Genomic DNA, 25,654 nt, shown 5'->3' on the forward strand with positions numbered 1-25,654 from the left:
ATTCGGAATTAACTTGGCATTGTGACATTTGGACTGTAGATCAGCCTGGAAGTGTGAAATGCACTGCAGCAAAAAAGAATGTTGGGTTTTTTTTTTAACTTGTGAAAAGTTTATTCAGAGGGTCATTTATTATTCAACCCCTCAAACCACCAGAATTCTGTTTGGTTCCTCTAAAGTATTAAGAAGTATTTCAGGCACAAAGAACAATGAGCTTCACATGTTTGGATTAATTATCTCTTTTTCCAGCCTTTTCTGACTAATTAAGACCCTCCCCAAACTTATGAACAGCACTCATACTTGGTCAACATGGGAAAGACAAAGGACCATTCCAAGGCCATCAGAGACAAGATCGTGGAGGGTCACAAGGCTGGCAAGGGGTACAAAACCCTTTCCAAGGAGTTGGGCCTACTTGTCTCCACTGTTGGGAGCATCATCCGGAAGTGGAAGGCTTATGGAACTACTGTTAGCGTTCCACGGCCTGGACAGCCTTTGAAAGTTTCCACCCGTGCCGAGGCCAGGCTTGTCCGAAGAGTCAAGGCTAACCCAAGGACAACAAGGAAGGAGCTCCGGGAAGATCTCATGGCAGTGGGGACATTGGTTTCAGTCAATACCATAAGTAACGTACTCCACCGCAATGGTCTCCGTTCTAGACGAGCCCGTAAGGTACCTTTACTTTCAAAGCGTCATGTCAAGGCTCGTCTACAGTTTGCTCATGGAGGACTCTGAGACAGACTGGTTCAAGGTTCTCTGGTCTGATGAGACCAAGATCGAGATCTTTGGTGCCAACCACACACGTGACGTTTGGAGACTGGATGGCACTGCAGACGACCCCAAGAATACCACCCCTACAGTCAAGCATGGTGGTGGCAGCATCATGCTGTGGGGCTGTTTCTCAGTCAAGGGGCCTGGCCATCTGGTCCGCATCCATGGGAAGATGGATAGCACGGCCTACCTGGAGATTTTGGCCAAGAACCTCCGCTCCTCCATCAAGGATCTTAAGATGGGTCGTCATTTCATCTTCCAACAAGACAACGACCCAAAGCACACAGCCAAGAAAACCAAGGCCTGGTTCAAGAGGGAAAAAATCAAGGTGTTGCAGTGGCCTAGTCAGTCTCCTGACCTTAACCCAATTGAAAACTTGTGGAAGGAGCTCAAGATTAAAGTCCACATGAGACACCCAAAGAACCTAGATAACTTGGAGAAGATCTGCATGGAGGAGTGGGCCAAGATAACTCCAGAGACCTGTGCCGGCCTGATCAGGTCTTATAAAAGACGATTATTAGCTGTAATTGCAAACAAGGGTTATTCCACAAATTATTAAACCTAGGGGTTGAATAATAATTGACCCACACTTTTATGTTGAAAATGTATTAAAATTTAACTGAGCAACATAACTTGTTGGTTTGTAAGATTTATGCATCTGTTAATAAATCCTGCTCTTGTTTGAAGTTTGCAGGCTCTAACTTATTTGCATCTTATCAAACCTGCTAAATCTGCAGGGGGTTGAATACTACTTGTAGGCACTGTATATATGTATGTATGTATGTATGTATGTATGTATGTATGTATGTATGTATGTATATATATATATATATATATATATATATATATATATATACATATATGTATACATATATATATATATATGTATGTATATATATATGTACATACAGTATATATATATGTATGTGTGTGTATATATATATATATATATATATATATATATATATATATAAAAATATAAAATTACACACACATGTATACACAGTATATCCTATTTTTAGGTCAATCTGAATTTTGGCTTACCACAAGGCTATTAGATGGGGTGTCAGAATTTGGTGGGTACAAATATATCCATGGGAGGACTTCTTTCACATAAAGATTGTTTGTAAATATATATGTAGATATACAGTGGAACCTTGGATTAAGAGTAACTTGGTTTGAGAGCGTTTTGCAAGACAAGCAAAGCTTTTTAAAAATTTGTAACTTGGTTTAAGAGCAATGATTTGCAATAAGAGCAAATCCTCACCGTGCACACGTCCGGTTCTGTCCTTTCACCACACTCTGACCCGCTCTGGAGGTAACTTTCTGTACATATGTACTGCATATAGTATACTATTGTACAGTACAGTATATACTATATAGCATTACTTTCAATTTGCATGTGTGGATACAGTACTGTACTTTCTTCCTGCTAACCAGTATAGCACATTGTAATCTGCCTGTGCAGTATTCCTACCTCAATTTGGGTTAGTTCTGCACTTGTTTTGGGGAGAAAAGATTTGGGGTGTGTTTTTTTGTGTATTGTACTAGAATAAAAGTGCGTGCCCACGATCACTGTTTGCAGCGTTTTGGACACAGCATGCTTCAGCTGAGTCCAAAACGCTGCGGTGTACAGTACAAGCACTGTGGACAGGATTTCTAGAAATCTCCCGCCCACTGTGCTTGTTTATTCCGCAGCAAACACTGACCTGCGGAGCGTCTTTCAAAGCCGCAGCATGTGAATTGTTTGCTGCGGATTCGTATGCGTCCTCCATAGGGAGAACATAAGCGAGAGACCGCAGCGCTCCGAACCCTGATCGTGGGTACAAGCAGTTGCGGCCTCCTGCGGAGGAGACTCACAGTGAGTCCTGATCGTGGGCATGTGCATTAAAGGTGTCATATTCATACATCATTTTTTCTCTCTATAGTATCTCCCGCACACCAACAATTCTTTTGTAAGCTAAAGTGCAGTTTAATTTCTTTTACGTTTTTTACTGTACAGTATTCTGTATTAGTGTACTGTAATCATTTTATATGAATACAGGACATTATTTTGTATTACTGTAATAAATTTGTATAAATACAGTAAATATTTTTGGGTTGTGGAACGAATTGTCTGAATTTCAATTATTTCCTATGGGAAAATTCACTTTGATATAAGAGTAACTTGTAAAATATAATACCTATAAAACTAGACTGGAAGAAATTAAACCAAAATTGATACAAAATTCAACTTTATTACAAAAATTAAGAAGGATAAAAGATTGCACAGCAGTATGAAATGAAGACGTTAATAAGTGGCACATTGAAATGTCTCATGGCAAAAAAATGTACCTCTGTCTATACATGTGAGACCTTAGACAATGTCACCAATTTACAGGAAAAATAACAGTGTACAATATAGAATAACATTATTAGAGTTGAGCGCGGTTCGCGGTTCGAGGTTCTCCAGTTCGCGGCTCGAGTGATTTTGGGGGCTGTTCTAGATCGAACTAGAACTCGAGCTTTTTGCTAAAGCTCGATAGTTCTAGATACGTTCGAGAACGGTTCTAGCAGAAAAAAGACCAGCTAATTCCTAGCTGGCTTTCCGCTGTAATAGTGTGACTCACACTATTATGAAATTTAAGTGTATAGTGTGCGGGAACAGCGCATTCAGATCACTGCTGTTTGGATAATGGCGATCGCCATTTTTTTTTTTTTCCTTGTCTTCCTTCCCTAAGCGCGCGCGTGTAGTGGGGCGGGCCAGCATGTCAGCCAATCCCAGACACACACACAGCTAAGTGGACTTTTAGCCAGAGAAGCAACGGCATGTGTGATAGGATGTCCATGTCACATGTCCCTGCATTATAAAAACGAGTATCTGCCCGTCCGGACGCCATTATCTCTTCTGCGTCTGGGTGTCAGTCACCGCTGGCGTAGCTCCTGTCTCCGATACTGCTGTGTACGCTCTATACACAGCGCTATACAGAATAGGGATAGAAGTTTCTTTCAGCCCTTCTAAGGGCTAATACCGGCAGGGTCAGAGCCATAGGTGACAGTCAGGGCAGTGAAAACAGATTTTAACAGCTACACAAGATGACAGCGTCTGTGTAGCTAAGGTCAGGGATTTCCTCGCTGCATTTCCCCATTAGGAGGGATAGAAAGGGAGGCTTCCATTCCTCTACCCAGACCCACAACCGTGCCACTGTACCCTCCTGCCCTTTGCACACTCAAACTCATTGTTACTAAGCCATTATACTAGCAAACACTGAGTGAACTTAGTGTCATCCTAAACGTGGCTGTTGGACTTCTGTATTGTCCCACTAGTGCAAAGATATTTGCAGCACGTCTGCCTGCATTGCACACTCAAACTCATTCTTACTAAGCTATTATGCTAGCAAACACTGCTGCCAGTTTAAGGGCCGTAGCTGCATTGTCAGGGATAATTATTGTTGTTTATTCTGCTGTTAATAAAGCTAGACCACCGCTGAAATCTACACCACCTCTCAATTTTTACTACCACAATCTTGTCGCAATCAAAATGAGTGGCAAAATGACAGATGCTGATGGAAAGGGGAAGAGGCGTGTTGGAAAAGGAAAAAAAGGGTTTGTCCGTGGGGAAGGTGGCAAAGCTCCATTAACATCTGCTGAAGATAGACCATCTTCCAGCAAAAGTAAGATGTCTACTACTTACCGTGGACAATCCGATGTGCTCCCTTTTTTACGGACTTGAACAACTGGAACAAAGGTAGATGATGGCCAAAAAAGGAAAATGCTTGAATGGATCTCAAGTGGTCCAACAAGTGCCCTCTCCGCCACCTCAACTACCGCATCCAAAAAACACCAGTCCTCTGAGTTGTCATCCCAATCAAACTTGCTTTCTCCCAGCTCTGAAGTCTCCATCCGCCCTGCACAGTATGGTGGAACTGAGATGGGTGAGTCTGCAGAGCTGTTCAGTCACACTATAGCCTGGGAATCAGAAGTCTGCTCCCAAGCTACAGTGAGTACAGACCAGGAAATGGTCTGCAGTGATGCCCAGAACCTTTGTGACTCTGATGCAGGCCGTGAGGACCAAGTTTCTGAGCATAATGTTGACCCTTTTTCACAAACTGTAACACCTGTTGTTATAGACAATGAGGAACATACTGATGATGATGAGACGCAGATACCAGATTGGGATGACAACTTAAATATTCGGTCAGGGCAAGAAGAGGCTCGGTCTGAGGGTGAGGGGAGTGCAAACACAACAATTGATGAGGAAGTTCTAGATCCCACCTACTGTCAACCCACAGTCAGGCCCTCGAGGAGGTCAACAGAGGCGGTGGAGGAGGATGCAACCGACGACGAAGTTACCTTGCGCCTTCTTGGACAGAGTCGGAGTACTGGTAGCACGTCTACAACTGCATCCTCAGCCACAACTGTGCCTCTGAGCACTAGTTGGGGTGGATCAGCAGGTCGCATGCCCTCTAAGCCTTGCCTAGCCTGGTCCTTTTTTGACATAGCAAAAGATCACCCAAATTATGTGATCTGTAAAATTTGTCGTGATTCTGTTAGTAGAGGGCAAAACCACAGCAGTTTGACAACTTCTTCCATGATTCGTCACATGAATAAATATCATATGTCCCAATGGGAAGCTCACAGTGCTGCAATGCGGCCTAGCGGAGCGAACCATCCACCGCCTGCCCCTTCCAGTGCATCTGCGCACTCTTCATCTTCTAGGACTGTGGGGACAGCTGTCACACCTGGTTTTCCACGCACAACTTCCACCACTGTAACCGCAACAGGCAGTTTGCTTGGTAGGTCGTCAGTTGGTTTGGAAGGGGAAACAAGTGCGTGTGTACAGCTCTCTCAGACATCGATAGCACCAACGTTGGATGAAGGCGACATCATGTCTCCGCCTGCACTTTCCTCACAAACCTGCATTTTTCCAGGGACACCCTACTCAACACCGTCTAAACACAGCAGCCAGATCTCTGTCCCTCAGATGTGGACAAATAAAAGGCCATTTCCTGCGACCCATGACAAAGCTAAGAGGTTGACTTTATCCCTCTGTAAGCTCTTGGCAACCGAAATGCTGCCTTTCCGCCTGGTGGACACACAGGATTTTAGAGACCTTATGTCTGTCGCTGTGCCCCAGTACCAGATGCCCAGTCGCCACTACTTCTCTAAGAAAGGTGTGCCCGTGCTACACCAGCATGCCGCACACAACATCACCGCTTCCTTGAGAAACTCTGTGTGTCAACGGGTGCATTTCACCACCGATACTTGGACCAGTAAGCATGGACAGGGACGTTACATGTCGCTGACTGGGCACTGGGTAACTATGGTGATAGATGGTGAAGGGTCTGCTGCACAAGTCTTGCCGTCCCCACGACTTGTGTGTCAATCCTCTGTCTGTCCAAGTTCCGCCACTGCTTCTGCCTCCTCCACCTCATCTGTGTCCTCCACCTCCGCCCCAAGCCTGCCTGGTCAGGCCACCAGCGTTCTCACTGCGCAGAAGGAATCACGCACCCCTCATTACTATGCTGGCAGCAGAGCGCAACGGCATCAGGCGGTCTTTAGCTTGACATGTCTTGGGAATAGGAGTCACACAGCTGAGGAGTTGTGGTCAGCTCTGCAGTCCGAGTTTAATAAATGGTTGTCTCCACTCAACTTGCAGCCTGGTAAGGCCGTGTGCGACAATGCTGCAAACCTGGGTGCGGCCCTTCGCCTGGGCAAGGTGACACACGTGCCTTGTATGGCTCACGTGTTGAACCTTGTTGTCCAGCAATTTTTAACACACTATCCCGGCCTAGATGGCCTTCTGACCAGGGCACGAAAACTGTCTGCTCACTTCCGCCGTTCAACCGCCGCAGCTGAGCGACTTGCATCGCTCCAGAAGTCTTTCGGCCTGCCGGTTCATTGCCTGAAATGCGATGTGGCGACACACTGGAATTCGACTCTCCACATGTTACAGCGACTGTGGCAGCACCGCCGAGCCCTGGTGCAATACGTCATGACGTATAGCCTGGGCCAACGAGATGCAGAGGTGGGGCAGATCACCCTGATGGAGTGGTCTCAGATCAAGGACCTATGCACCCTTCTGCATAGTTTCGACATGGCGATGAATATGTTTAGCGCTGACAATGCCATTATCAGCATGACAATTCCAGGCATTTACATGCTGGAGCACACGCTAAACACTATTCGGAGTCAGGGGGTGGGACAACAGGAAGGGGAGGAACTACAGGAGGATTCATATGCGCAAGACACAACAACATCACCAAGGTCCAGACGTTCATCATCACCAACGCGGCAGGCATGGGACCATGGGGGACAGGGATCAACAAGGGCGCATGGTAGCAGGCGAGATGTTGAGGAAGGTGCAGGAGGACATGAAGAAATGGAGGACGAACTGTCCATGGACATAGAAGACTCAGCGGATGAGGGAGACCTTGGTCAAATTTCAGTTGAAAGAGGTTGGGGGGAGATGTTAGAGGAAGAAAGAACGGTTAGCACCTCTATGCCACAAACACAGCGTGGACTTGGTCCGCATGGCCGCGCAAGACACATGAGCGCCTTCTTGCTGCACTACCTCCAACATGACCCTCGTATTGTCAAAATTAGAAGTGATGATGACTACTGGCTTGCCACACTATTAGATCCCCAGTACAAGTCCAAATTTTGTGACATAATTCCAGCCATAGAAAGGGACGCACGTATGCAGGAGTATCAGCAGAAGCTGTTACTCGATCTTAGCTCGGCTTTTCCACCAAACAACCGTGCAGGTGCAGGGAGTGAATCTCCCAGTTGTAACTTGACAAACATGGGACGGTCTCGTCATCTTCAATAGTCTACCCATACCAGTAGCACCGTATCTGGTGCTGGTAACAGCAATTTTATGGAATCTTTTCATAATTTTTTTAGACCGTCCTTTGCAAGGCCACCAGAGACAACAAGTCTGACACATAGTCAACGGCTGGAGAGGATGGTACAGGAGTCTCTCCAAATGAACATCGATGCCATGACTTTGCAAATGGAGCCTTGCTCATTTTGGGCTTCAAATCTTGAAAAATGGCCAGAGCTCTCCACTTACGCCTTGGAGATTTTGTCGTGTCCAGCTGCCAGCGTTGTCTCTGAACGTGTCTTGAGTGCTGCTGGGTGTGTGCTGACAGATAAGCGCACGCGTCTGTCCAGTGACAATATGGACAGACTGACGTTCATCAAAATGAACAAGTCATGGATCCACAAGGAATTTACTACCCCTGTGTCATCCTGGGGAGAGTAAATGCTTGTGGATTTGGAATGTGCTTGATGCAAATCAAAACATCCTGTTTGCAACTAGGGCACAAGTGCTGCCACTGATGGGGTGTCTGTGTGGCCCAATTTTTGGAAAAAAGGGAGACTCCGCTTGGAGTAACCCTTGCTTGCTGTGTTTTTTAAAAAGGGCCAAGATGAACAAGTCATGGTTCAGCAAAGACTTTATCTACCTACCCCGGTGTCATGCTGGGGGCGGTTAATTATGGCGTATTTTTGAATGTGCTTGATGCAAATCTAGCTGTGAAGTGTACAACTGGGGCACAAGTGCTGCCACTGAAGGGGTGGGTGTGTGTGTGGCCCAATTTTTGGAAAAAAGGGAGAACTCCGCTTGGAGTCACCTTGTGGTGTTTTACATGATTTTAGAAGGGCATGCCATGCCTATATCTGTGCCTCGTCCTCTTTTTCCTCGTAACGCTGTTTTGTTTTCGCATGAGTATATGTCCTTGTCACTTTCCCATGTGTTTGTGTTGTGTTGTGAGTTGTTTGTCACCTTTTGGACACCTTTGAGGGTGTTTTCTAGGTGTTTTTATGTGCTTGTGATTGCCTGCTATTGTTTCCTATGCAGTTCGAGTTCGGTTCGTCGAATGTTCGACGAACCGAACTCGAACGAGACCTCCGTTCGGCGAACCGAACTCGAGCCGCACCGGGACCGGTTCGCTCATCTCTAAACATTATACTCTTAATCCCGAACTGTGAAAAAAAAGCAAAAAAATTGCCTAATGCTAAATATGCCACAAACTAATATATGGTAGAAACTTCATTCATGTAAGGATGAGAAAGGCATAATATAAAACAAAAAAGTGACCCGGAGTATGAGATGGTATACATGGAACTTGTGAGACCATGTTCACACTGGCCATGAGACAAAGAGAAACCAAGGAAAAAATTGTGAAAACATACCCTGCTGTAACTAAATAAAAGCATAGTGCATATAAACATAGGGTACTTAGTAAACACTGTTTTTGATCAAAAAAAGCATAAAGCTATCCCACCAAACGTCAAGGTGTACCCAGTTGGGATAGTACCTACACTCCCTAATATTAAAACCTTACCATGGGTCTAAAATAGGCCTCAATGTGGCTAAGGGCTGAGAGTGTTACTAAGTACCCTATGTTTACATGCACTATGCTTTTATTTAGTTACAGCAGGGTATGTTTTCACAATTTTTCCCTTGGTTTCTCTTTGTCTCATGGCCAGTGTGAACATGAGCTCACAAGTTCCATGTATACCATCTCATACTCCGGCTCACTTTTTTGTTTTATGTATTTTTTTTTGTATTCAGTACAAACAGGGAGTGGCCCCCTTCTCAGCGAGCTGGACATTTCATTCTGTGAATCCCCCTGACTGTGTGTGTCCTGTTGGGACCCGGTCGCTCTCAGCCCTTAGCCACATTGAGGCCTATTTTAGACCCATGGTTAGGTTTTAATATTAGAGAGTGTAGGTACTATCCCAACTGGGTACACCTTGACGTTTGGTGGGATAGCTTTATGCTTTTTTTGATCAAAAACAGTGTTTACTAAGTACCCTATGTTTATATGCACTATGCTTTTATTTAGTTACAGCAGGGTATGTTTTCACAATTTTTTCCTTGGTTTCTCAAAGGCATAATATAGTAGCAATGTGGAGTAGATGATAATAGGATGGCAAATTAAAAAATAATAATAATATATATATCAGGAAAAAAAAAATGTATTAACCTGATAGTAAAATTAGAGAAAAACTAACAAATCCCAATAAATAAAATATGCCACATTGCTACATATTAACAAAGCCTTACCAAGGGACACCATATATGAATGAAGTTTCTACCATATATTACCGTATTTTTCGGACCATAAGACGCACTTTTTTCCCCCCAAATGTTGGGGGAAAGTTGGGGGTGCGTCTTATGGTCTGACTATAGGGCTGCGGCCGGGAATGAGGGTGCTGCGGTGGAGCGGGTCATCGGGGGCACGAGCAGGCTGTAGCAGCGCCTGCCGTGACCACATGGGCCCGCTCATTTCAAATGCACGCCCATCCTCCCGCCCATCTGTCAGAGCTGAAGCCGTCACTGACAGGTGGGCGGGGTGATCGGCGGGGGGTGCGCGCATAATTAACAGCCGGCCGTGATCACCCCTGGCAACTACAGCCTGGAGTGATCATGTGCGGCTGTATTCACTGCTCCCCACGCATCATCATCAGCGCGGGGAGCAGTGAATAAGTACGGCATACTCACTGGACACTTCCGTGCAGCACACGATCTCCTCCAGTCTGCCGGTCAGCTGATCTGTGTAGAAAGCAGTGAGCACAGCGATGACGTCATCACTGTGCGCCGCTAGTCACGCAGGTCAGCTGCCCGGCAGACTGGAGGAGATCGTGTGCTGCACGGAAGTAACCGGTGATGGCTCCACGCTGGTAAGCGGTGCTGCTGCCGCCACAGACTGGAGGATGAGTGATGCTGCACGGAAGTGACCGCTGATGGCTCCACACAGGTGAAGCGGTGCTGCATGGAGCGAGGAAAGGTGAGTATAAACGTTTATTCTTTTTTTGTGTGATACAGGATGCATGCCATATAGGAGCACGGGGTCATATAGGAGCACGGGGCCATATAGGAGCACGGGGTAATATAGCAGCACGGGGCCATATAGGAGCATGGAGTAATATAGCAGGATGAGGGTATATTGCAGCATGGGGCCATATAGCAGGATGACAGTATATAGCAGGAAACTATCCTGGGATTAAGAATAAGTTATTACAAAGGAATACGTTGGAAAATCCTTTTATTTCAATGTATGATGTCATGTCGTTTTAAATGTATAGATTCCCGTCGATTTTTTTCAAAGGGGGTGGATCAGGACTTCACCTCTAAGGTATTTAATGCTGTATAGGGCGCCATGCAGCAGATTTGATGTTCTTTGCCAGCTTGTCCTGATGGAGAGAGCTGAGTCTCTTGAAACGCGTTGACCTGACCTGGGCGTGAAATAAAGAAACATTAATCTGACACTTCTGGATCTGTCGGTCATTGGCGCGGTGTTGATACCCTTCTCTACCGTTCTCTGTTATAGGCTTATTTTTGGGGAACGGTCGGCACCGGAGTACCCAGTAACTGTACCGGTACCGAGCACGGCGGGGTACTGGACCCTAGATCAGGGAAAGCTTCAACCTGATAATTAACCTCTGGAGGATAGTATCTTTATGAACTTTCCCCAAGAGCTCAGAGATCGAAGGCATCAACACAACGAGGGGGATAGGGCTTTCGAGCTTATGCGGTCCACTGAAATCCCAAGTGTCAGCCATCGAGAGCACAGCTTCCCTACTTAAGGCCTCTTTCACACGTCCGTGCCTCTGGTACGTGTTTGGTTAGTTTCCTCACGTACCGGAGACATGTACACACGTAGACCTTGGTTTTTAATGGACTTGGATACACGTATGTATTTACGCACGGAACGTGTGTCCGTGCCGTACATACGCGTGTCCGTGTGTTCCTCACGGCAACATGTCCATTTTCTCTCCGGCATCACAGGTGTCACATGGAACGCAACGGGGTCACACGTAACGCAAACGGACCACACGGATGTGTTCCGTGTGACACGCACCGGAGAAATCACATGTGTCTGCGAGAAAAAAAAATAAAACTTTACTCACCTCACCCTCCTGTCTCTGCCACTGCTGTCACTTGCTTCCGACCGCCGCTCATTATGCTCATAGCATATTCACTTCACAGCGGCCGAAAGCTGCAGCAGCGGGGAGTCGGCAGGACCGGAGACCGATGATCATCACCACGGACAGCGACGCCAGGGACAGGTGAGTAGAAAGTTCCCGTTCTCCGTGTGTTATCACGGTTAACACACGGAGAACACACGTGTGCCATAAACACGGCTCACGGAAGGCAAAACGCACCTCTGAAAAACGTGTGTGGTTGTTCACGAACGTGTGAAAGAGGCCTAACAGTGGGGAGCGGGACCCCGACAGCTTCAAGCATAGGTGTCACAACGAACACTACAATTCAGTGCATGGAGGCAAGGTACAGATCATTCAACAATACCAAAGGGAGCGGACCCCCGGACGGGCTCCCCCAGAGAGACAGCGGCGCCCAGAGACTTGGTTTACCTTTGTGTCAGAGTCTGCTTAGAGGTCGCATCACTACCAACACTGCCTGAGTGAGTACGCTGTCCTCCTCTGCTTCCAACCTGCACTGCGCTCCCCTACACCTTCATCATCCAGAGTCCCGGGGCCTCCACTATCCGTGGAGGAAACGTCATCTGGCTGCCCCACTCCATTTCCCCCGGGTACTCCCATCGGCAGCGGAGGTACTCCCATTACCACGAACCACGGGTGGCATCACAAACTCTTATCCCCTGTAAATACCCCCTTTGCATTTGTGGCCGCAAACCTCCGGGTCCAGAGACCCTCAAGCCACAGCAGACCCTGGATCTGAGCAGTTCAACCACTGCAGGGGTGGCACACCTCAAATTTTTGGCATCACAAACAGTATTCGGACTGGGCCCACTAACCTGGGTGACGTGCGCCTTGAAAATCCAAGCTGCAGTGTCAAAATTTCATTCCTGCCATTTTCCACCATCTTTGTCACCTAAACGCTATCTTCCAGACCAAAAGAGCGTGAAACTGAAGCTCCACCCCTTGTCCAGAGAGTGCAGCCGGAAGCTAGAGAGCTGGCTGCCGAAAACAAAGGGGGCGTGACGGGATGTAGCAGCGGAAGTGGAGCAGGGTCGCCAGGACTCTGCCCATAAAGTTCCTGGACACCGCTGATGCAAGATGGCGTCAACAAGGGACTGGTCACCGGAGCGCGCTGCTCCTCGGACCGCTACCTGGATTAAACAAGAGACCAAGCAACTCTGCTGGAGGATGCGGACACAGTTCCTCTACATCCTGGACCATTGGAGGGAAGAGATGAGGAGTCTGGCTATGGCAGTGCGGGCCCGTGAGATAGAGGACCCACGCGTGGAGCGGGTAAGCAGCTACCTAGTTCCGGTTGACCCGGCCTACCCGGCCGCGGGATCCAGTCTGCCCCCGGCCACCGCAAGCACTCAGCTACCGCCACCCTCGCCCTCGGCGAACGCCGAGCCGCTACCCCCAACAACGGCAGCGGAACCTCCAGTCCCAGTCTACAGAGCGCAGGCTGCAACGTCTCCAGCTTCACCACCGGTCCGATCAGACCCGGCCGCATCACCGGGCCCGTATGTCGGTATGGAGCACCCGGACTCTGCAATCCTGTCTGCGGAACAGCTGGTTTCTGTACCCAACATAGCGGAGGCGGAGCCTGTGGAGATGCCAGCTCCACCGCTGTGCGGCATCACGGTGGCCGCCGGGGCCGCAGGAGTCCACTTGCAGCCGGTACCCGTCGGGGAGGCAAAGCCTGACATTAGCGCCCATAATTGGGAAAGGCATTGGCGACGGCTGATGCGGCTGTTTGCTGAAGTACTTGCTTGAGAGCGGCGTAGGAGGAGAATCGCCGCTCACCCCAACAGAGAAGAGGGGCATGCAGGTGAGAGTACCGTTTGGGTTCGGGGCCCACAGGACCATGGCTCGATACAGCGTTACATCCTTGAAGGGATGCTGGTGCCGGTTGTCCCTGATTGTTTGCTGTGATGGTGGCAGAACCCGGCTACCCCATGTATAAAGTTAAAGTTTAAGTTTCTATGCTACTAATGTTGATGTGTAATGTTGAAAATGTGATTGATTGCTAATGTTGAAATCATACCAATTACCCAAGTACCTCATCTGATTTACAGTTTGCACGTAGTGCAGGGACCCTGTTCTATTTTTGTTGCTAAGTAATATGGACCATGGCTGCGGGACTGGCAGCAGCCAGCACAAAATTGTGCTATTGTATATAGTTGCGCCTCGTGCGCAACCTCGTCTTTTACACCACCAGGACTTCAACGCCGTCACAAGGAACCGGGGGATACAGGTTGTTTGGGTGGCGGGTTGAAGAGAGAGGGACAATGGGAATGGACTGTTGCAGGAAGGGGCTGCAGCAGAGTAGGCTAAGCCACCGGCTACCGCTACAACCGGTAGCGTTCCCATGGTTCTTATAAAATGGGAACTCTGAGAATTTGTTATGAAACGTTTAAGTGATGTGCATCCCCTGTGTGGGATGAGAAATTGTTAAATTAAAAATTTTATTTTCTTTTCCTTGCAGTTAAAACAAAATAAACTTCTGCATGTCCTGTAGCTCGGGGACGAGCTACGTTTAACCAAGGGGGAATGTAATGCCCCTGAACTAGTCAGGGTGTCACAGGGTACTGCACTCTTTATCTGTTGGTGCAGGACTCAACCCTCATGGTTCTGGGATCCTAACCTCTGGTATTGCTCCATCAGCATTCAAATCCTAGTCACACCTCACACCACACCCTGTCAGGCACACCAGTGGGTGGTCTAGCTGGAACAGGACCACTCGCCTAAGGGTCAGGCAGACTTGTGGGAGGGAGGAAGTCAGAGAGAGGAGGTGCAGAGCAAAGCTAAAAGAATTGAGCTGTAGCTCCCAAAGAGTTAAGAGCTGGGAGTAGCAGCTTCCAGGAGTTAGTTCTGGAGTAGCTCCCGAAAAGTGAGGAGCTGGGAGTTGGAGCTCCCTGGGGACTTTTGGCTAGGTCGCAGACGGTGGTCTGGGACCGAAGGAGTTGGAGACCCGGTCGCAGGATATTGCAGAAAGGTGCCAGGCTTACTTTTGGGGAACGGTTGGCACTAGAGTACCTAGTAACCGAACCGGTACCGAGCACGGTGGGGTACTGGACCCTAGATCAGGTAGTAGCTTCACGCAACCTGATAATTAACCTGTGGAGGATAGTATCTTTATGAACTTTCCCCAAGAGCTCAGAGATCAAAGGCATCAACACAACGAGGGGGATAGGGCTTTCTAGCTTATGCGGCCCACTGAAATCCCAAGTGTCAGCCATCGAGAGCACAGCTTACCTACTTAACAATGGGGAGCGGGACCCTGACAGCTTCAAGCATAGGGGTCACAACGAACACTACAATTCAGTGCATGGAGGCAAGGTACAGATCATTCAACAATACCAAAGGGAGCGGACCCCCGGACGGGCTCCCCCAGAGAGACAGCGGCGCCCAGAGACTTGGTTTACCTTTGTGCTTAGAGGTCGCATCACTACCAACACTGCCTGAGTGAGTACGCTGTCCTCCCCTGCTTCCAACCTGCACTGCGCTCCCCTACACCTCCATCATACAGAGTCCCGGGGCCTCCCCTATCAGCGGAGGGAACGTCATCTGGCTGCCGCACTCCATCTCCCCCGGGTACTCCCATCTGCAGCGGCGGTACTCCCCTTACCGCGAACCACGGGTGGCGTCACAAACTCTTATCCCCTGTAAATACCCCCTTCACATTTGTGACTCCCCTGGACTATCAAGTCGTCACAGGGTATTGCGCAATCTGCCTTCCCGTGCAATATCCACCTCCTTCTTGGTTATGGGTCCCCAACTACATGGTGTTGCCTACATCAGCTAATTAAATCCTAGGTACACTCTGCACCACACCCACCAGACACACCTGTGGACGGCCTGAGTAGAATAGGGTCGCCCACTTGGGGGGTTGGTTAGGGGAGGTCAGGAGTGTCAGGAGTAAGGGAGTGTTGTGCTGGAAGTGAAGGAGAGAGGAGGTCAGGAGCAGGGCTCCTAGAAACCCATCTAGGTAGCAGATGGTGGTCTGGACCTAGAGGAGCTGGACTCCCAGTCGCAGGGGATTGTGGCAAGGGTACGGAACTGTCGAGGAGGACAGCCGGCGGCCTTGCACCATCACCGGGCTGGGACCAGGGAACGACGGGGTACGTGGACCCTAGGTCAGGGAGTAGCTTCAGGCAACCTGACAATTTACCGGACGAGAACGGAGCCTTCAAGAGCCGCTCTCCATCCGCTCCAAAATCTGGGTACTAGTGCAACGAGGGGGATAGGACTTTCCACTAAAACGGTCCAGAAAATCCCAAGAGTGAACCCTGAAAGCAAGCTCCCACACTTAGCCATAGTGGGGAGCGGGACCCGGCAAGTTCGATACTACCGGGACCAACAGAGAAGTAAACTTAGTGCCAGGAGGCAGGTCACGGATCACCAGGCAGCACCATTGGGGACGGGACCCGAACTAGCTCCCTTCAGCGGCAGCGGTATCCAGAACGTTGGTTTATCCAGTTGTCGGTGTCAGCTTAATGGACTGAGTGAGTACGCAAGTGACCCCCTTCGCACCCAACGGCACTTCCCCAAACACCATCACCGAGTCCCGTGGAGGGTTCTAACACCTGGCTGCCCCATTCCATCACCCCCGGGTACTCCCAACTGCAGCCGTGGCACTGAAAATTACCACATACCACGGATGGTTTCACGAACTCTAACACAAGCCCCTGTATATACCCCCTTCATTTGAGTGGCCACACGACCCGCGGGTCTGGAGACCCCTTGACCCACCGCGGATCCGGATCAGAGCAGCCCGGCTGCGGACACGGAGACGGCACACATTTGAAGTGGCCGTGAGCCCCCAGGTCCGGAGACCCTCGAGCCAGAGCGGACCCCGGATCCGAGTGGTTGGACTGCTGCAGGGGCGGCACACAGTCCTTCCCCAGCAAAGCCTATGAGAAATCCAAAATGCTGTGCGGACACTGCGGGTTTTTTTCCTCACAGGTTTTGCTGCAGAATTTCTGCAGAAAAAAGAAGTAGCATGTCACTTCTTTTCTGCATTTTTCTGCTTTTTTCCCTGTGTCCAATGTAAAAAAAACGCAGGGACAAAACCGCAGGGGCAAAAATACGGTAAATCAGCACCAAAAACGCACCAAACCGCGGTAAAAACACATGCGTTTATTCCGCAGGTAGGTGCGTTTTTCTGTCAGAAGGTGAGTTTTTTGCTGGAGAACCATATCCACAGTGTGCACACATAGCCTAAAGGGGGCTTTACACGCTGTGATATCGCTAATAATTTATCGTCGGGGTCATGTCGTTAGTGACGCACATCCGGCGTCCTTAGCGACATCGCAGTGTGTGACACATACAAGCGATCTTAAACGATTGCAAAACAGGCAAAAATCGTTGGTTTTGGAGAGGTCGTCCTAAAACCAAATATCGTTGTCTGTTTATTAGTGATGTTATTCCTCATTCCTGCGGCAGCACACATCGCTATGTGTGACGCCGCAGGAGCGACGAACATCTCCTTACCTGCCTCCACTGGCAATGAGGAAGGAAGAAGGTGGGCGGCATGTTCCAGCCGCTCATCTCCGCCCCTCCTCTGCTATTGGACGGCTGCCGTGTGACGCCGCACGACCCGTCCCCTTAGAAAGGAGGTGGATCGGCGGCCAGAGCGACGTCGCTGACCAGGTATGTGCGTGTGACGCTGCCGTAGCGATAATGTTCGCTACCGCAGCGATCACACAATATCGCAAGTACGACGGGGGTGGGTGCTATTGCGCTCGACATCGCTAGCCGATTTTAGCAATGTCGCAGCGTGTAAAGCCCGCTTAAGTCAACATTTTGTAACAGTTTTTTTCCTGTAGCATGAGTGAAAGCGCACACAGCTTCTTTTGGGTCTATACACTCATGAGATATACTGTATGTGAGACAATGGCCATTATGAATATATTAGAAGGTGGCCCAATTCTAACGCATCGGGTATTCTAGAATTTACATATTGTGTAGTTAATGTATGATTTTTGTTATATAGATATATAGATGTTGTTGTGTGTAGTTGTCAGTGTTTGTGTAGGGCGCTGTAAATGTTCTGGGTGTTGTCTGGGTGTGGGGGTGTGTGAGAGTGGTGTATGTGTGTTGCGTTGTGTGTTGCGTTGTTTGTGGAGCGCTGTGTGTCTGCAGCGTTCTGTGTGTGTGGTGCTGTGTGTGTTGCGTGGTTTGTGTGGGTGTGGAGTGCGTGTGTGTGTTTTGAGGGGAGGTATGTTTTGTGCAGTGTGTGTGTTGTGCGGTATGTGTGTATGCTTATGTATGCCGCGGTGTTTGTGTGTTGTGTGTGTGCGGCGTTGTCTGTGTGTGTGTGGGTGTCTGTGTAGGGCGGTGTTTGTGGTTCCCAGTGTGTGTGTGGTGTGTTGTGCGGTGCGCATGTGGCGGTGTGTGTGTATTTTGAGGGGAGGTGTGCACCCCCATCGTGCTCCATCCCCCATGCTGCGCACCCCCCATCGTGCTCCTTCCCCCATACTGTGCCTATCCATCGTGCTCCATCCCCCATGCTGCGCACCCCCCATCGTGCTCCATCTCCCATGCTGCGCACCCCTCATCGTGCTCCATCCCCCATGCTGCACACCCCTCATCGTGCTCCATCCCCCATGCTGCGCACCTCCCATTGTGTTCCATCCCCCATGCTGCGTACCCCCCATCGTGCTCCATCCCCCATGCTGCGCACCCCCCATCGTGCTTCATCCCCCATGCTCCGCGCCCCCCATCGTGCTCCATTCCCCATGCTGCGCACCCCCTATTGTACTCCAACCCCCATGCTGCGCACCCCCTATCGTGCTCCATCCCCCATGCTGCGCACCCCCCATCGTGTTCCATCCGACATGCTGCGCACCCCCCATCGTGCTCCATCCCCCATGCTGCGTACCCCCCATCGTGCTCCATCTCCCATGTTGCACCCCCCATCGTGCTCCATCTCCCATGCTGCGCACCCCCCATCGTGCTACATCTCCCATGCTGCGGACCGCCCATTGTGCTCCATCCTCCATGCTGCACACCCCCCATCGTGCTCCATCCTCCATGCTGCACACCCCCCATCGTGTTCCATCCCCCATGCTGGGGCCGCCGGGAGCGGGTCCGAGCGTGGCAACGTGTGCCGGGGGCGGGACTGAGCGGGCGAGGCGTCAGCGTATGCCGACTCCCTGCACATGTGTACCGGGAGCCGGTGTACGCTGGTAACCATGATACACATCGGGTAACTAAGGGAAGCGCTTCCTATAGTTACGCGATGTGTATCATGGTTACCAGCGTACACCGGCTCGGTCCCGATCCCAGCATCGCAAGGTTATGTCCGCCGGGGGCGGGGCCGAGCGTGCCAACGTGTGGCGGGGGCGAGCGGGCGAGGCGTCAGCGTATGCCGGCTCCCTGCACATGTGTACCGGGAGCCGGTGTACGCTGGAGCGGGGCTGAGCAGGCGAAGCATCAGCGTATGCCGGCTCCCTGCACATGTGTACCGGGAGCCGGTGTATGCTGGAGCGGGCGATGCGTGCGGAGGGCCGGGGCGAGCGGCTAATCCATGCGGGGGGCGGGGCCAGGCCGAGGCGAGCGGCCAATCCGTGGGGGGGCGGGACCAGGCCGAGCCCAGAGCGGATAATCCATGCGGGGGCGGGGCCAGGCCGAGGCGAGCGGCCAATCCGTGGGGGGGCGGGGCCAGGCCGAGCCCAACGGCCAATCCGACAGTTGTCACTTTTATAACACTGTCATGGTGACACAATTTTGGAGCAAGGCAGACAGACAGAATAAGGCAATTATATATATAGACTAGAAGGTGGCCTGATTCTACGGGTATTCTACGGGTGATTCTACATCGGGTATTCTAGAATTTACGTATTGTGTAGTTCATGTATGATTTTTGTTATATACAGTTAGGTCCAGAAATATTTGGACAGTGACACAAGTTTTGTTATTTTAGCTGTTTACAAAAACATGTTCAGAAATACAATTATATATATATAATATGGGCTGAAAGTGCACACTCCCAGCTGCAATATGAGAGTTTTCACATCCAAAACGGAGAAAGGGTTTAGGAATCATAGCTCTGTAATGCATAGCCTCCTCTTTTTAAAGGTACCAAAAGTAATTGGACAAGGGACTCTAAGGGCTGCAATTAACTCTGAAGGCGTCTCCCTCGTTAACCTGTAATCAATGAAGTAGTTAAAAGGTCTGGGGTTGATTACAGGTGTGTGGTTTTGCATTTGGAAGCTGTTGCTGTGACCAGACAACATGCGGTCTAAGGAACTCTCAATTGAGGTGAAGCAGAACATCCTGAGGCTGAAAAAAAAGAAAAAATCCATCAGAGAGATAGCAGACATGCTTGGAGTAGCAAAATCAACAGTCGGGTACATTCTGAGAAAAAAGGAATTGACTGGTGAGCTTGGGAACTCAAAAAGGCCTGGGCGTCCATGGATGACAACAGTGGTGGTTGATCGCCGCATACTTTCTTTGGTGAAGAAGAACCCGTTCACAACATCAATTGAAGTCCAGAACACTCTCAGTGAAGTAGGTGTATCTGTCTCTAAGTCAACAGTAAAGAGAAGACTCCATGAAAGTAAATACAAAGGGTTCACATCTAGATGCAAACCATTCATCAATTCCAAATATAGACAGGCCAGAGTTAAATTTGCTGAAAAACACCTCATGAAGCCAGCTCAGTTCTGGAAAAGTATTCTATGGACAGATGAGACAAAGATCAACCTGAACCAGAATGATGGGAAGAAAAAAGTTTGGAGAAGAAAGGGAACGGCACATGATCCAAGGCACACCACATCCTCTGTAAAACATGGTGAAGGCAACGTGATGGCATGGGCATGCATGGCTTTCAATGGCACTGGGTCACTTGTGTTTATTGATGACATAACAGCAGACAAGAGTAGCCGGATGAATTCTGAAGTGTGCCGGGATATACTTTCAGCCCAGATTCAGCCAAATGCCGGAAAGTTGATCGGACGGCGCTTCATAGTACAGATGGACAATGACCCCAAGCATACAGCCAAAGCTACCCAGGAGTTCATGAGTGCAAAAAAGTGTAACATTCTGCAATGGCCAAGTCAATCACCAGATCTTAACCCAATTGAGCATGCATTTCACTTGCTCAAATCCAGACTTAAGACGGAAAGACTCACAAACAAGCAAGACCTGAAGGCTGCGGCTGTAAAGGCCTGGCAAAGCATTAAGAAGGAGGAAACCCAGCGTTTGGTGATGTCCATGGGTTCCAGACTTAAGGCAGTGATTGCCTCCAAAGGATTCGCAACAAAATATTGAAAATAAAAATATTTTGTTTGGGTTTGGTTTACTTGTCCAATTACTTTTGACCTCCTAAAATGTGGAGTGTTTGTAAAGAAATGTGTACAATTCCTACAATTTCTATCAGATATTTTTGTTCAAACCTTCAAATTAAACGTTACAATCTGCACTTGAATTCTGTTGTAGAGGTTTCATTTCAAATCCAATGTGGTGGCATGCAGAGCCCAACTCGCGAAAATTGTGTCACTGTCCAAATATTTCTGGACCTAACTGTATATAGATGTTGTTGTGTGTAGTTACTGTTTGTGTAGGCGCTGTACATGTTCTGAGTGTTGTCTGGGTGTGGCGGGGGGTGAGAGCGGTGTTGTATGTGTGTTGCGTTGTTTGTGGAGCGCTGTGTGTCTGTAGCGTTGTGTGTGTGTGTGTGTGTTGCGCGGTTTGTGTGGGTGTGGGGTGTGTGTGTGTGTGTTTTGGGGGGAGGTATGTTTTGTGCAATGTGTGTGTTGTGCGGTATGTGCGTATATTTGTGTATGCCGCGGTGTTTGTGTGTTGTGTGTGTGCAGCGTTGTCTGTGTGTGTGGGTGTCTGTGTAGGGCGGTGTTTGTGGTTCCCAGTGTGTGTGTGGTGTGTTGTGCAGTGCGCGTGTGTGTGTGTGTTGGGGGGAGGTGGGCACCTCCCATCGTGCTCCATCCCCCATGCTGCGCACCCCCCATCGTGCTCCATCCCCCATGCTGCGCACTCCCCATCGTGCTCCATCCCCTATGCTGCGCATTCCCCATCGTGCTCCATGTCCCATGCTGCGCACTCCCCATTGTGCTCCATCCCCCATGCTGCGCATTCCCCATCGTGCTCCATCCGCCATGCTGCGCACTCCCCATCGTGCTCCATCCCCCATGCTGCGCACTCCCAAACGTGCTCCATCCCCCATGCTGCGCACTCCCCATCGTGCTCTATCCCCCATGCTGCGCAATCCCAAACGTACTCCATCCCCCATGCTGCGCACTCCCCATCGTGCTCCATCCCCCATGTTGCGCACTCCCCATCGTGCTCCATCCCCCATGCTGCGCACTCCCCATCGTGCTGTATCCCCCAAGCTGCGCACTCCCAAATGTGCTCCATCCCCCAAGCTGCGCACTCCCAAACGTGCTCCATCCCCCATGCTGCGCACCCCCCATCGTGCTCCATCCCCCATGCTGCGCACTCCCCATTGTGCTCCATCTCCCATGCTGCGCATTCCCCATCGTGCTCCATCCCCCATGCTGCGCACTCCCAAACCCCAAACGTTCTCCATCCCCCATGCTGCGCACCCCCCATCGTGCTCCATCCCCCATGCTGCGCACCCCCCCATCGTGCTCTATCCCCCATGCTGCGCACTCCCCATTGTGCTCCATCCCCCATGCTGCGCATTCCCCATCATGCTCCATCCCCCATGCTGTGCACCCCCCCATCGAGCTCCTTCCCCCATGCTCCACCAGCATCAGCCTCTCTGCCCCCAGCATCAGCCTCTCTGCCCCCAGCATCAGCCTCTCTTCCCCCAGCATCAGCCTCTCTCCTCCCAGCATCAGCCTCTCTCCTCCCAGCATCAGCCTCTCCTCTCTGTCCCCAGCATCAGCCTCTCTGTCCCCATCATCAGCCTCTCTCCTCCCAGCCTACCCCAGCCTCAGCCTCCCCCAGCCTCAGCCTCTCTTCTCTCAGCCTCCCTCCTCCCAGCCTCCCCCAGCATCAGCCTCCCCCTCCCAGCATCAGCCTCCCCCTCCCAGCCTCCCCTAGCATCAGCCTCCGCCTCCCAGCCTCCCCCAGCATCAGCCTCCGCCTCCCAGCCTCCCCCAGCATCAGCCTCTCTCCTCCCAGCCTCCCCCAGCATAAGCCTCTCTCCTCCTAGCCTCCTCCAGCATCAGCCTCTCTCCTCCCAGTCTCCCTCAGCATCAGCCTCCCCCTCCCAGCCTTCCCCAGGATCAGCCTCTCTCCTCCCAGCCTCCCTCCTAACAGCCTCCCCCAGCATCAGCCTCCCCCTCCCAGCCTCCCCCAGCCTCAGCCTCCCCCAGCATCAGCCTCTCTCCTCCCAGCCTCCCCCAGCATCAGCCTCCCCCAACATCAGCCTACACCCTCCCAGCCTCCCCCAGCATCAGCCTCCCCCAGCATCAGCCTCCCACAGCATCAGCCTCTCTCCTCCCAGCCTCCCCCAGCATCAGCCTTCCCCAGGATCAGCCTCTCTCCACCCAGTCTCCTCCAGCACGCCGTGCTCCTCTGCCGACACTCACAGATCCGATCGCATACACACACACACACACACACACACCCCCGATCGCATACAGTCACACACACCCGATCGCATACACTCACACACACACACACACTGACGATATTGCACATATGCGCTCACACTCACAACATCCGGAGATACCACAGGCTTCTGGCCATGTGATCCTCCGGCAGGTCCTGGAAGCTCACTGCACAGTATCGCCGCCGAGAAGCAAGCGATATCCCAGGATGTTGTGAGTGTGTGGATGCGATGTGATGTGTGTGTGAGGTGTGTGTGAGGTGTGTGTGAGAGTGAGTGTGATCTGATGTGTGTGTGTGTGTGTGTGTGTGTGTTGTTATGTGTGTGCGTGTGTGTATGTTCCGCCGCTGCAGGACCTTGATGCGCTGGTAACTATGCTACCATGGTTACCAGCGTATCCCGTCCCCCGGTCGCACGGGAGCCCACACCAGCATACGCCGGCCAGCCCCAGCAATGCGAGGGTATGTGTCGGCTGGGTTAGCGGCGTACGCTGATGTGGGCTCCCGGGGGTACAGTACTCACCTGGGAGTCGTGGCTCCGTGTCGCTTCGGGGAATGCGTGCGGGGGGCGGGGCGTGGCCGAGTTGCCAATACGTGCAGGGTGCCGGGGCGAGAGGCCAATGCGAGTGGGGGGCGAAGCCTGGGCGAGCGGCCGGCCAATCCGTGTGGGGGCGGAGCCTGGGCGAGCGGCCAATCGGTGCGGGGGGGGCGGGGCCATGGCGAGCCCAGCGGCCAATCCGCTTTGTGTCACCGTAAGGACACAATTTTGGAGCAAGACAGACAGACAGACAGACAGAATAAGGCAATTATATATATAGATGCCCTGCCATACTTTTTTTTTTGTGGTCACCCACTCTGTATAGAAAAGACCACACACAGCACTTACCTTCACATGCTCCAATACTGTTGTCTTTTTTATATCCCGGTACACAGGGAAATGATATATCATAGGACTCGTTTCTCGGGCAGATATGATTTCTACAGTTCCATGTATCTGAAGGATAATAAAAGAGGTAAGTTCAATTTTTTATGGAAAACGTAAGCCGTTTTAACCCCTTCACTACCCAGTGATTTTCCATTATAGTTTTTTCTTCCCTTTCGCTCAAGAGTCATAGCGTTTTCATTTTTCCTTCTATATAGCCATATCAGGACTTGTTTTTTTGCGGGACGAGTTGTACTTTTGAATAACACCATTCATTCTGCCCCATATTGTACTGAAAAATGGGGAAAAAAATTCCATGTGCAGTTTCATGATTATTTTTTTTTATTGTTTTTTAATTTAACATGTTCATTGACATGGCAGTGTGAGAATGTGTTATGAGTATTAATTGACCTGGCATTATGACTCCCCGGGTCAGTACGAGTTTGTAGATACCAAACATGTACAGTATAGTTTTTTTTTAATCCAAGTGGTGATTTGGTTTAATAAAAAAAAAAAGAATTGCGCTTTTGTTGCCATATTCTGAGCCCCGTAGTGTTATAATTTTTTTTGGTATCTGGGGCTCAGTAACGGCTTATTTTTTGCGCCCTGAGCTCATGTTTTTAATTATACCATCTTGGGTTAGATGCGATGTTTTAATCTCCTATTATTGCATTTTATTGCAATGTTGAGGTGACCAAAACACATAATTCTGGTGATTTGATTTTTTTCTTGTTATACCATGTACTGATCAGATTGATTTTATATTTTGATAGATCGGGAATTTCTGAAAGTGTTGATGCTAAATATGTGGGGTTTTTTTGTTTTATTTTCAATGGGACAAAAGGGGGCTGAATTGTACTTTTGTGGGGTATTTTTTACATTTGTAACATTTTTTTACACTTTTTATTGTTTTCACTAGTTTCCTAGGGGGATTTGAAGCTGATATAGTCATATCGCTTGTGCTATACAGAACAATGCTTCAGCATCGCTCTATACAGCAGAAATACTGATCTCCTGTGAATGACGGAGCTCAGCCGATGTTCACAGGAACTATGTCATGACAGAGACACGGATCATTGTCTGCTGTCATGACAACCCATCGGCGCCCCGTGATCACATCATGGGGCCACTGATGGGTGCAGAGAATGATGCGCGCTCCGCCTGCGCTCATTATATTCTGCTGCAGAGATTGACACCGGGATTTAACTAGTTAAATCCTGCTGTTAATCGTGTTTGAGGCACGTGTTGGATCAGATCATGGTGTACCGGTACATGATAAGTCGTTGAGGGGTTAACTCTTCATGGTTATATGAAAGTGAATTTGATTCATGATGCCTGAACTACAAGTTCACATAATTAAAAAAAATAATAAAATTCAGCGAATTAGGTGGGACTATTGCAGGTATCAAAAAAAACGCATGGAAAAGCATGGCCACTGTAGGGTTTTATAGCTTAGGGGTACGCTCATTATTATAATCCTACTCCACACTGATGAGG

At 49.8% G+C, this 25,654-nt stretch overlaps 1 protein-coding gene across 1 annotated transcript in view; it reads right to left on the reverse strand.

The window, feature by feature from the left end:
- Window positions 1-25,654, reverse strand: part of LOC142301932 (adhesion G protein-coupled receptor E3-like) — a 251,123-nt gene that overhangs the window by 144,504 nt on the left and 80,965 nt on the right. Inside the window, exon 6 of the mRNA XM_075342989.1 lies at window positions 24,122-24,229. Within this exon, the coding sequence (XP_075199104.1) occupies window positions 24,122-24,229 (108 nt within the window). The remainder of the gene's footprint in view (window positions 1-24,121; window positions 24,230-25,654) is intronic.

This window comes from Anomaloglossus baeobatrachus, chromosome 4, assembly GCF_048569485.1.
Source record: "Anomaloglossus baeobatrachus isolate aAnoBae1 chromosome 4, aAnoBae1.hap1, whole genome shotgun sequence".
NCBI classification, from domain to species: domain Eukaryota; kingdom Metazoa; phylum Chordata; class Amphibia; order Anura; family Aromobatidae; genus Anomaloglossus; species Anomaloglossus baeobatrachus.